Here is a 13,697-nt window from a genome sequence, read left to right as displayed (position 1 = left end):
TCTGATTATCCTGCATTTATTTTTGTTTAAAGATGCACTCATTTGTCTGAAAAGCAAAGCCGCCCATTACATAAGCGACTCCTCTGAACGGTCCAGCTCTGTAGTAGACTTTCATCTTCATGTGGATAAGTCAAGACGCCAGGCCAACACGGACCCTGAAGCCAGGAGCCAAGACAGTGAATTAGAACAGCAGCCGACGCTGAGAGATGACCTACTTTGTTACATAACAGCCGCCGTCAGGCTGCCGCCGCCCACTGCTCCCATTGAAAACCCCGCCATCCTGGGGTTGATGCTACCGAGGCGTGACAGGCTCCGCCCCCCTCCTCACATAGAGGGTCAAAAGAAGACCATGGAGCAGAAAGCCAACCCCCCTCGACTCCTTGATTCTGTGCTAATTAAACACGCTGTAGCCCCCTCCCACACAAGAGTCAAACTAATAAACAATGTAAATGCATGGAGGCTTATCAAAGCACACAGAGAAAAGAGGCTATGGTAATGTTACATGGATATAGGTAGACGTGTTCAGCCAATCATTTATGAAAGTGGTGCAAAAAAATAAAAAATACAAAAAGCAAAGATAAGAGACGTTCCAACCAAGTCACAAACATCAGTAGGAGTTTAAAGGTGATCCATTATACTTCCTAAAACAGGTTAAGATGGAGCTCAACAAAATGGGCTCATTACATTTTTGCCACAACATCATTCTTAAGATTTCAGTCTGTCTAATATTTTCAGCTCCTTTCAGGATAAACTGCTTTAGGCCATCTTGTCAATTTAAATCCAAATAAGCCGGTGCTGGCCATGCTCCCCGAATTCAACATTTACACTCACACGTACAAATGGCTGCAAACAAATGCACAATAATACAAACATACATCTTTGAGAAGCAGAAGTGGAGCCTCCTGCACAACCAACTAGAATGCAGCAAGTGGTTTCTGAATGGCGAGTCATCAACAAAACACTTGTCTTTTCCAGCAGCCATTGTACAGCGCATGCAGCAGTAAAGCCAGCTGATCAAACATGTTGGTTGCTAGGTGATGGTTAGGTAACAAATGAGACTTCGTTAAGGTTGATAGGTGAGGAGCAGTGTCTTCTGTTTTGTGCTACATTCAGGAGGTTTTTGAAATGGGTTATTTTCCAGACACCAAAAAATATGAACTTACTGCCAAAACACAACTGGATGATTTTTTTTTAAAAGCAGTCGAAACACAAATGCGGAAAATCTGAATTTTGCACAATATGAATTTTGCACAATATGTCTCCCTTGAGGGAAAATCCCAGAGCACACCTGTTTATATTACTGTTGCTCTCCTACCAGAAACAGAGGCAGCATGTTGTGATCAGTTACCTAATCTCTGGGAGAACTCGTAGAACTTCTTCAGTTTTCCCACCAAAGGAACCACAGCTGCCCACGCCTGTTCCTGCAAGGCATCATCGCTTGGATTCTGGATAGCCTGCAGGAAAAAAACAATGATTTAAAGTTTTGTATGGCAATAGTTATAAAAACATTTAAACCAAACAATCAGAAGCATGCAAATCGAATGTTTAAGTGAGAATAAGAGTTTCAAAATGATCTAAGTGAAAATGTTTCTGCTGTATAAGTTTATTGAAACATTGTGGGGAAGCAGACAAGTTTTGTTTTTGCACCAGAAAGGAGTTTAGGTTTTGCATTTTCAAGTCATTTCAGTCTTCAAAGAAAATCTCTGTGCTAGGCCACAGCTCTCAATTATTCTATTTGTTTTGTAATGTAAAATATGCAACCAACTGTCAGTATAAGATACATTTAGAAACTTCTTTAGTTCACTTCTTCCTACTCCTTTTCAAACATTAAAGTAGTGGTGAACATATTATTTTCTTCTTTTTAGTTGGCCACTTGTTTTTGCTTGTCCTACTAGTTACCTGTGTTTTTAAACTAAAATAAATCAAATAATCTTATTTTTGTACATTACAAATATATTCATAAACTCTGAATTTTTATTGACATTTTAGAACCCCAAACTTAAGATATTTTATTGAGATTTTGTGTGATACACCAAAACAAGGCAATGCAAACGACGAAGTGAAAGGAATATAATACATCATTTGGAAAGATAACATCTGAAAAATGTGGCGCACACTTGTATCCAACGTCAAGTATAAGTAATTACACTTATATTACTTTCACTGTAAAAACAGCTGCAAGGGCCTTTTTTGGATTCGACTAGCAGCTTTGCACATAAACAGACTGAAATTTATCCCAATTCTTTTTTGAAACTCACTGAGAGCGTCTGTAATCAGAACTGTGACTATAATAATAATAATAATAATAATAATGGAGGAAGTGGGTTGCGGTCTAAGAAATAAATTCAAATGATTGACTGATTGAGCAAAATTTAACCAGACCGGATGGAGAATTTCTAAAGATCACCAAAGATCATCAACTGGATTTAGGCCTGGACTTTGACTGGGCCAAAAAAAGCTGAATATGTGCATCTCTGTTTGAATGTTTAGGGTTGTTCTTCTGCTGAACGGTTGTACCTCCAGCCCAGTATCAAATCGTTTGCAGCAGTTACAAACATTTCATTTGTAAATACAAATGCAAAATGTATTTCATTGTAATTTTGTTTTACTGGAACTTCTGAACGTCCTGTGTTGGTCAGACAAATATGCACCATTTGTAAAATGTTTTCAGAATCACTCCAAGGGCCAAAAATGGCCCATGGACCGCACTTAAAAATAAAGCCTTTCACAGTTTTCTTCCGCTATTGCGCTGAATTTAGCTCAAGCCATAAGAAGTACTGGCATATTAGTTCATTATAACGTGGCAAAAATGTCAATGAAACTAGTAACTTTTATAAAGTTACTTTAAGTAAATAATTATTTACTTAAAACAATCTGAAAAGTTACTTATAAGTTAGTTTTGTAAGATATATTTATTAGAAAATAGACCAAATATACTTGATAAGATTTTGTGTTTTTGCAGTGTATTCAGGTGGATTACAGTAATATCCACAGTAATACCTCTCTGATTTCCTGCCCTGCTCCTTTATAGGCCTGCAGTTCATCCAGGATCCCTTTGGCGTCCTTCAGCACCACATCCACCTGGTCCCACACCTCTCGCTCTGCTTCTGTGGGTTGTGCATCTGCAAAAAACAACACAAATATACTGATTCATATTCACATCCTGACTCGTTATAAAGAATTGAAAACAACATCAAATCTTCAGCTATCATAGAAAGTTTAATAAACATTTCCCCAATTATGCAAATGAAAGTAAGTGGAAATAATCTCTTTTTGACACCACCCATTTTCCAGGCTGAGAGGCAGAAAACAGAGGAAGATAAGATGAGACAAATGGACTTGTGTACACCCTGTGGCTCTAAATACAGAGCAGAATACTAACGCTTTCCATTGGATCCAGACACACACAAGTGTCTGAATCACCTGAGATGATCTCTTCGCTGCTCATTAATTTTATTTGCAAACAAAGTCAGGATTAACATACAATCTAGCAGCTTTCCTCGACAGAACTGCATCAAATCGTTTGCTGAAATGTAAAACTGCGAAGCTCTTTTATTATAAAAACTGAGCTTTTCAAGGAAGGATTTTTCTCCCAAGGTATCACAGAGTCTCTCGATTTGCCAAGTGTAGCGCAGGTTCAAGCTGTGTTCAGGGGCCTTAGGCTATGCAGCAGCTGAACTTCAGTGCTTTAGATTTGGGGGTTGGGGGCTCCCATTGATATTCTGCACACACACTGCAGTGGAAAATAGCAGGTTGATGGAAAAGTGCACCAGCTCTAGAGCCGAAGCCGAATCTTTCGCTGCCGGCAGGAACTCTTGTGTAAGAGATAAATCGGTGTGGGAAAAAAAAAAGACTTACAGAGTTAGGGGTTGATAATGTTATGGAAACGTATTCATGTGATCGATATCTGCAGTGGGAGCAATTACTCGCAAAGAAACTCACTTTCAAAATCGAGGAAGAAATTGGGCTCCTGTTCCAGATCTGTGCATGTCAGAACTTTCAGTAGGTTCCCCATGTTATGATACCTGTTGAAGGAGAGAGAGAGAGAGAGAGAAATCAATGGAGGACTGCAGCAGCGAATGTGATGAGCAGGTGTCGAGGCTCTGCTGCATCCCGTTCGCCTCATTCCGGCTCTGCTTCACCGCTCTGATGCCTGTATAAACTCTGCAGATCCCCAGATGTGCCCACAGCTCATAGGCACCCCAACCTCCCTTTGGACCCCCACCCACTGTGTGTTTCCTGCACTCAACTTCTCACCACGCAGATGTCAAACCAGTAAGCCCCAAAAATAAAACAAAAGCTGAGTTTTTCTGCTTTGCTAAGCTTCTTCCCAGCATTTGAGAAGCATTTACGGGCAGTAGTATGCAAAATTACCATCGTCCACAGGGACAATGGTGATCCACAGGGATCTGAGCCGAGTTCACAAATGCACCATGAAGCTTTTTACTCCACCAAATAATGTTCAATTAAATAGTTAAACTTTCTGAGGAGACAAATCTTAGATGTACTGTTATATTTTAAAGAGGATCAAACCAAAACCTGTTCATCTCTTGTGCAGTGAGTCGACTGTTTGACATCAAAATTTACACACAACACCCTGCAAAGTTTACAAAACCTCCACAAAAACATCAGTAACACTGAAGCATTCAGCAAACATCTTATCAGATATATAATACTAAAGTTTATTATAACTTACAAAGCTTAAGTTATAATATTTACTTATAAGAAAAAAGGACTCCAGTGCAAAACTGAAACATTCCCAAGATTTTTCTGAATGTTTTTGCGACCTTGACAGCATTTTTTGTACAAAAAAATTACCTTTTAAAATTCCACAAAACAAAAAACCAATGAAGTTTTATTTCAGATTGATGTGTGAGCTGCAACATAGATCAGCTCCATTTCAAAGTCTAACTAGACTGTTTTATTCTACATGATTATTTAAAGCCAACTTTAAATAATCATCTTTATGAATTATCTCTATTTGTTTCTGAATGTTATATGGTTTTTCTAAGGTCATCATACTGTCATGATTTTATGTTTGATGGCAAGAAGATTTTCTCATACTTGGAGAAAATACTGGCTTTGCAGATTTGAAATACGTACAGATGCATAAAACACCAATATTCAAGATGTGAAAACCAGACCACAAAACCTCAACCACAACTTTTATTAAGGTAAAACTTGTTAGAGAAATGCTTGATATTAAAGAAATTAGATACAGATTACATTTTTTTTACTTTACTACTGAAACTGTGTGAAACTTAAATGTTTGTAGACAAAATAGTGCCATAAAATTTCATTTCAGCCGATGCTGAATACAGGACTTTTAATGCAAGAAGATTGAGTGCTGAAGTAAGTTCACCTAGGCAATAAACCGACATACACAAACCCATTCAATAAATTAGAATATTATTTCAGTAACTCAATTCATTAAGTGAAAAACATTATGTAGATTAATTGCAGACTGAGCCTTTTATTCCTGTTAAGATGATTTTCCTCTTCCAGCTAATGAACACGACATTTAGGATTCAATAAATATCAAACCAAAACAAAAAAAAGTTGAATGTGGGCTTAATGAAAGTAATGTTTAACACCAGTTATTTTCAAAAGGCACTTTAAGTCTAACAAACAAACCTCATTGGAATGAGTATAACTCTGCTGTAAAGCATGTTGTGCTCTTTTCTGTTAGACCTGGTCGGTGCTGAACTAAAAAGGACCTTTAAGGAACAGGAATAAAGGAAAACTCGACTTCCACAGCTTTAGCAGACAGTCTGCGTCTACTTTCCTCCTACAGTCCACCCACACACGCTGTATACGGTTTATGTAATCCACAATGCATGTCTCAACTGAAGTTGTGCAAACTGAAGTGACAGGCTCGTGCTGCTCTCTGCTATGTTGATCCACTGGCTCCTACAGAGAAGGAAGTTGATGTTTCTCAGAGGCAAAGGTCAACAGATGTGTGACAAGGCAGGAGAGGAGAAGAGTTTGTTTGGAGAAACGACATCCGGCTCCACCGCCGGCGACAGATTTAACCCCTGCTGACAGGGCGGAGACAGGCAGGATGCACTCAGCAATGGGTTGGGACTGCGGGACTCACCTGAGATGAGTGGCAGGTAAAAAGCCAAAGAGACTGACTGAGGACGAGATCATGCCACTGCAGGTAATCCTGAAAGACAGGGAGGTGCTGCGACAGAGCAAGGTACGCACTCAGCAGTCAGCAGCAGAGGGGTGAGACGAGGTGATTTTAAAATGCATGAGATGCGTAGAGTAGGAGCGGGGAAGGGCGGGGTGCGTGGATTCCTCCATCCTAAATCATGGCAGTAGGTCGTGCTTTTTATTTTCACTTTCAAAGTCAGAAAAATAGCAAATGAAGAAACTTAACCTGGTGACAACTGAGCTCAAGCATTCTTTATTGTTAGGGCGTTTTCACACCTGATAGTCCGGTAGACTCTGTTTAATTCAGGATCAACATTTGTTACATCTTCAGCTGCCGCGGTTCATGTTCACACTGCACTGTGTCAAACAAACCAAATCTTTTGAAAAACCTTTTCCCCTCCTCGCCTGTGGTGGCGATGAACCAAGAACCACTCAAGAAAACGACATGAAAACACAATGAGAGCAACTTCTTTGCAAAATAACTATTGCAAGGTTTCTCTTTTGTCTTCGGGAAAAGAGAAATCCTTTGGCAAAGATTCATTTGGCAAATGAAATCAAATGGAATAAAAAATGCTAAAAAAATCATAATTATGACATTATAATAATGTTTTCCAGCAGCCATTGTGCAGCTCATAGAGCAGTGAAACCAGCTGACCAAACTTGCTGGAGGTCGTCTTGGGTTGCTAGGTAACGGTGCAATGTGACTGAACAATCAGGGGGTTTTTGAAGGGGCTTACTTTACAGACACCTAAAAATATTTAACTTATTGCCAAAAAATGATTGAATGTTTTTCTTATAAGTGCTTTAGATGTTTTTAGAAGCAATTAAGACCAAAATGGAATCATAAAACAAAATGCAAAATTAGAATTTTGCATATCAAATCCCCTTTTACTCCATATTTCTTTCTTTTATAAAACACAATCAAGCACTAGTAAGTTTTTGTGGTTTAATAAACGCATTGAAAGCTATTTTATCTTCCTCTGCATCAACACGTTACTTGGACTGCTTCCTCCTCAAAATTTTGAGACCACCTGCAGAAACCCACCTGCCCCGTCTGTCCCCGTCCCATTTATCTCCCACTAATGTGACCTGAATGTCTGACTGTGCCGTCACGCCGGCACCTCACCGGCTGTCAGAAAGCAGCACCTGATACAGCCTCAGAAGAGAGCTGTCACAGACCTCACCCTACGCAGTGATGCCATCCTTCCTCTGGTACTCTGCTGCCACCTCTCTGCCGCCGCTGGCTGACTGGAGCTCAGATTCAGCTCAGGTCGCTCTGCCAGCCGGCTGCGGAGGGGGGCACCGCCAGCCTGGTAGCACCCGGCTCTGCGGCTCCCCTGCGCCATTTGAAATTAGGTCATTTAAGGACAGGGATTTGCGTGGCTGTTTTTCTGAGTCTAAAAGAGAATCTTCTGACTACGGTAAAATGGGACATTTCACAGTCTTTCTTTCTCAAAAATGATTCTCTGCTTGAATTTTAAGTTATACAAGTAAAGACTATTAAGCAACTTTACAGTTTATGCAAACTTTATGATGAAAAACAGGACTGAAATGATTAATCGGATTATTCATGATTAATCAATTATTAAAACAATCTAATTTAGTAGTTGATCAAACACTAACTGGAGAGTAGAATGTCAATTTGATGAAAGATCGTACTCAGAGAAGTAATTAAACCAAAACTGTTCAGAAAATATATACATTTTTTTAATCGAAATGTTAATAAAAAAATTAAAAAAACTTTTTGTATGCATGTTCTACCAAGAACTCAAGTAGGATAGTTTTAGCTTCACCCAGTTCAAATTCTGCACTTTTTGCTATACAGCTATTAATTGGTTAATCCAAAAAATAGTCAACAGATTAGCCTTACAGTGTATAGACTATTTTGTTAGCTGCAGATGCCTTCTTTTGCTACTAATGGCTAAGGAATAGTATGTTATTACATTTTAAAATGTTTATTTCCTTAAATAAAAAAAGAATGCATTTGTTTATTTGCATGTTTTAATGTATTTTTATAATCAACAACCAGTCTATTTCTGACAATTGATCCAAACCAAGTTGCTTTTTGTTTTTTGGATAAATCAAGGGGCACCCTCCCTCAGCATCCCAGAGAGGAATGCCCGGCGACAGCCTTGTTGTTGTTTTGAACCCCCCCACTGTGCATCGCGTGCTCGCAGAGAGCGAGGGCGGCCAGGAGCAGAATGAGACGAGCCGGAGCCCGCGCAGCCCTCCTATTGGACGGAGCCGATCTACCCGACAGCTCGCTGTATCCATGGAGTCAAAAAAAATTTGGAGCCATTGAAAAACACGGCAGCAGCCAATCGGCAGCGAGCAGCAGGGTGAGGAGTGAGTACAGTAGTAGTAGGAAGTCGGAGCACAGGAATACATTAATACAGATGAGGTAATGTGCAAAAAAAAAAAAAAAAAACGTAGGAGGTGGGGGGATTAAGTCAGGAATATTTAATTCCAGAGGTGATTTAATGTGAACTGATTTTTCTGTGCAGCTCAGCAGAAGTCTGATTTAAATAATTAAAAGTAATAAAGCAATTCACCCAATAATATTATCAGCTACTAAATAAATACATTTAGTAGGAGGCATGTGGAGTTGCTCTGTGCCACGCCCATGCAGCAGTCTGACCCCTACATGGCACTAATTTTAAACGTCTTCCCCTTCTCCCAGACTGCACCCAACCCCCCCACCCATCATCCCTTAGCAGCAGCTGACACCGAGCACTGCGGCAGGCTGTCTGAATCCAGCCAGGGATACTGCTGACATTCCACTACTCAGCTGCAGCATGAGGATACACGTGCCCTGCTGCTTTACTATGGAGGAGGGGGATAGAAAAACCACAACAACGCCCTCCCTTCTTCCAGTCAGAGAGAGCCGAGGGCGTCACGCGGGAGCCGCCGTAGACCAGCAGAGGGAATCGGTTTTAGTGTAGGAAGAACTCCACTTCTCCTGCTGCTTGAATGAATGAATTATTTAACCCTGATCCAGGTGAAGTGAGGTGAAGATGCAAGAGAGAATTTTTTTTTTTTAAATGGGTGGGCGGGGGAGGGGTTCGAGGGGCGTTGCACTGCGGCAGAGGCGGAGCGGCTTTAAACTTGACCTACATTCCCCGGGTGACACGCCACATCGCATTAGTCCAGTCGGCCGGACCCCGGACCCGCCGGAGCTCGCCGTTCTGACGCTGCCCTGATTTGACAGGCAGAAAATGGAGGAGCACTTCCTGAATAGAGCCAACACCCCCAACAGACCCCCACCGGAAACCGTTTCTCCTCACCCCTTCCCCAGCTGACCAAACATGGCTCCGAGCGCAAAAGGAGAGGCAGGAGAACGGGGTTTACGAGGGGGCCTCCATTTGTTTATGTGGGTTGATTTCTTCATGGCCACGCCTCTGCTCTCCAGTAAACAAACTGAAGAGTCCCCACATATTTATCACTGCAGAAGTTCATGTTTTTCCCCGACTACAAGTACTTTATTAATACAAACATTCACCTTTAAATATGGAACCAAAATTTAGATGGTAAAGAAGGAATTATCAGAAAGAATCATGAATGAAAGTGTGACAGTTCAAAAAAGATTTTAACAACAATGATCTCCAAAGGGAAACAACAAACCACAAAAAACACACCACACACACAATAAAAACACTGAACAAACTGAAATATTCTGTAAAATAAATGGTACTAAAATAAGTCAAAATAAAAGTATAACTGATTTTAAATTCACAGATATACATGATGAGGTATGTTAAAAATAAATATATTTAGTTACAAGTACATGAAGTGTAATAATCTGAAGTCTGGTACAATGTGGAGAATATTTAATGGACGGACGGACAGATGAACAGATGAATGGATGGACGGTTGGATGAATGGTTGGATGAACAGATTGATGGATAATTTAGAAACTGTTAAAATGGAAGGATATAATAATATTTTTCTAACTCTGTGTTTTAATCCAAAGTAGAATTCCTAGAATGAATGTCTGGATTTCCCCGGACCGTGTCTGGACCCCGAAGCACTCGACTCTTACTCTTCCACCCAGACAGTTCCCCGCAGACCTGAGCGGCATCAACTAATCAGGAGGTGACATCCGGTGTCAGCTGTGTCATCTTACTCCAATGACTCCACCGGCGGCTAAAAATATCCCTCCAGCGCCACATCACCAAAGCCGCCATGAACCGAGTCACAGGAAAGGGTAAATGAGCACAAGAACCCGGCTGAGGCGGATCAGAGGGACGGATGAAAGCCGTAGCCCCTCATCTTCAGCTTCAGCTCTCGCCCGTTCCCTTTTTTATGGGACGGCACCTGATGAAAGATGGAAACCATGGAAACAGGCGAATACACAAGTCTGCAAAAGCGCCGGCTCTATTGAAACTGAGCTCAATGGAGAGAGGCTCTTAGCGCCTCTCCAACACTTTACCGCGTTAAAAAACACACAGGAAGCTGCTGACAGCCTGGATGGTTTTAAACTCAGATCAATGGATTCACAGAATACTACAAGCTTCTGCAATCAGAGATATTAAATATCTTGTTTTGTGTTGACTGTTGTGGTGATTCTATGAAGTTTCCTGCTTCTTTAGTCGAGCGTCTGGTTCCAGACGAAGCCCCTCCTAGCCCTGTCCTTGAGAGTCCTCTGACTCCTTTCTGGGAAGTCATTAAGGAAGGCGCATCGACTCACTGAGTTCCTCCTGAGCAGACCCTCCCTTAGGGCGGTTGCCTCCTCAACCCATTCACACACATCTCCCATTCTTCTGCACAAACAGCCCCGAGCCATCGTTACTCGACTGACCTTCTGACTGTGAATCACCAACATAACAGAACCTCTCCACCGCAACTCAAATTACAATTATACAAATTTTATGATAAAATCTCAGGGAAAATGAATGAAGATCATGTTAGATGCTTGTTTTTTACTTTAGCTTTTACTCAAGCAGGATTTTGGGTGGGGCACGGAGACGATTTTGAAGTGATGGAGAGCGTCAGATTGAGATGTCACTGCGTTTAAATTGGGCACTGGCGCCATCTGGAGGATGAGAACTGCAAAGACAGGAACCACTCCCAAATACAAACCATGAACCGTTTTCTAAATACCTCCCCCCAAAAAAAGAGAAAATAAAAGATTTAAAAATAAATAAATAAAGTTCCAGAACCTTTTAACGTCCAAATTTCATATTTTTCTAGGATAAATTTCCAGAACTCCAAGTCCATCCATCCATTTTCTGTTCACCCTTGTCCCTAATGGGGTCGGGAGGGTTGCTGGTGTCTATCTCTAGCAGGCGGGGTTCACCCTGGACAGGTCGCCAGTCTGTCGCAGGGCAACACAGAGACATACAGGACACACAACCATTCACACACACACCTAGGGAGAATTTAGAGAGACCAATTAATCATGTTTTTGGACTGTGGGAGGAAGCCGGAGAACCCGGAGAGAACCCACGCATGCACAGGGAGAACATGCAAACTCCATGCAGAAAGACCCCGGGCCGGGAATCGAACCCAGGACCTTCTTGCTGCAAGGCAACAGTGCTACCAACTGCACCACTGATGATACTTACAATATCTATACAGCTTCAAATAACGATTATTTTAGTTATCTATTATTCTGACAATCAATTGGATACAAAACTTGCATATTCTGCAGATTTTTCATTCAAGCCTTTTTATACAATATTATAAAGACATTAAAAGTTGCAAATAATTTTTTAAAAATCTAAATTTTCTAGTCTAAAATGCAATAAAAATATTTCCAACATCACCATGTGAAAAGCTCAGCCCTTTCTGGTCGACTTAACATGAACACAGCGTATGGCCAATCTGTTGATTATTTTTTGGACTAAAGTATTAATAATTGAATAGCAAAAGGTGATTAATAGTATATTTTTGCAGAATTAGAACAGGGTGAAGGTAAAACAATCCACTTACATATTTACAGACTTATTTTAAATGACAAATGTATATTTTTGTACACTTTTGATTAATTCTCTGAGTGTGTTATTTCTGCATTTTTTAAACTCTAGCTACAGAATAAATGATTACTAAATTAATTGACAATAATTTCAATAACAAATTAATTGTTTCCTCCCTAAACACCAAAGTTTACTAAAAATGTTTGGCTTTATATCTGTAGTGTAAGGGGAAAAAAGGCAAATGAGGAAACTAAGATTGAGGAAAGGCAGAAATCAATAGGATTATTGGGATTGCTTGGTATCAGGAAAACATGCAATAAAATTGGCGAACTTAGCAGCAATTTGACTTGTTAGTTATAAGCAAATAACTAACAATTGTTACCGTCATTCTGCTTTGGTTTTATAGCAACCAGATGATAATGAGTTGTGTATCCAGTCACAAAAAAACAAAACAACATTCATTATTTCCATTTCAACAAAGTTTCTGTCGCATGTTTTTATTCAGTACTAAAACAGCTCATAGTTTCTAAATTACTAGTAAATAATTCTGATATATTCTATCATTATTGTGATATTTAGCAAATAGAAATAATGTTTGTAATTCTAACTGACCTAAAACAAGAGAAGATCCATTTAAACTTTGGTCCATTTAAACTTCAGGTAGTAAAAAGAAAGTGTCTTTTTATTTGGCGTATGTAAAGAAAAAAAATTTATATTTGTCTACAGAAAAAAAATACTTTTGTATAGCAACCATGTTCTGACCTTTCACTTAAAGGTCAAGTCATGATGCATCATCCCTGAACTCTATCCAGAGCTCAAATGGAGTCATTTCAGGATAAGTATCACACAACATGCTGCATATTAAATTTTAACACGTTTCTGACCTTTTTTCAAGAGTATTTCAACCTCTAACAGTGTTCCTGCTGTAGGAATGACTGGCAGCCTGCGAGCTTCTTCCTAAAACCTGGACAGGAAGTTACACGGTGTCAATCCCCCAGTGGCATAAATAATTGATTAGTGAGGAGACGCTAGGAGCTTTTAGCTGACATAACAAGCCACTCTACATATTACATGCACTCAGACGTATCGTCTCAGATTACAGTGTGGAGCCCATCTGCCGAGTCAAAACGTGAAACGTTTTATTACGCTTTCTATTTAATGACTACATTTCCTCATTTTCATATCTTCCATCCTATTTTTTTTAACACTGTCAATGACTAGGGTAGATTTATTTGAAAATAAAAATCTAATTATTTTTTCTCAGAAAAAGCAGTGCAGGTTTTCACCAGCTGGGGGCAGTGTTGACCCAGAGACGAAGAAAAGCGTCACCTCGACACCGTAAACGCCACCCCCTTGGCTTAAAAACCTAATCCAGCCTGCATCTATTCACACAGGCTGCTGCATTAACTAAACTCCATCCTCCATGCATAATGCACCACCTATCCACTTCCTGTGTACCGCCACAGGGTCGCGCTCCGTCAAACAGCTCTTCATTCATCCGGGCCGTTTCAGTGAATGGGTCTGAGCTCGTCATTAGCCTATAAAGCCACGGACACGCACCACGCTAAGTCACACACGGGCGAACACTGACTGAGTGTGTCAGCTGAGCAGCACCTGAGGCGTCGC

The 13,697-nt window shown here is 40.4% G+C and overlaps 1 protein-coding gene across 1 annotated transcript in view; it reads right to left on the bottom strand.

Moving 5' to 3' along the window:
* fam49bb (family with sequence similarity 49 member Bb) overlaps positions 1-13,697 on the bottom strand; it is a 39,289-nt gene that overhangs the window by 10,384 nt on the left and 15,208 nt on the right. Inside the window, exons 3-5 of the mRNA XM_044104254.1 lie at positions 3,943-4,025; positions 3,001-3,122; positions 1,349-1,454 (exon numbers count right to left, since the gene is read on the bottom strand). Coding sequence (XP_043960189.1) covers positions 1,349-1,454; positions 3,001-3,122; positions 3,943-4,015 — 301 coding nt within the window. The 5' untranslated portion in view covers positions 4,016-4,025. The remainder of the gene's footprint in view (positions 1-1,348; positions 1,455-3,000; positions 3,123-3,942; positions 4,026-13,697) is intronic.

The sequence above is a fragment of the Gambusia affinis genome, linkage group LG21 (genome assembly GCF_019740435.1).
Source record: "Gambusia affinis linkage group LG21, SWU_Gaff_1.0, whole genome shotgun sequence".
Classification (NCBI taxonomy): domain Eukaryota; kingdom Metazoa; phylum Chordata; class Actinopteri; order Cyprinodontiformes; family Poeciliidae; genus Gambusia; species Gambusia affinis.
This window is presented reverse-complemented; position numbering and strand designations above follow the sequence as displayed.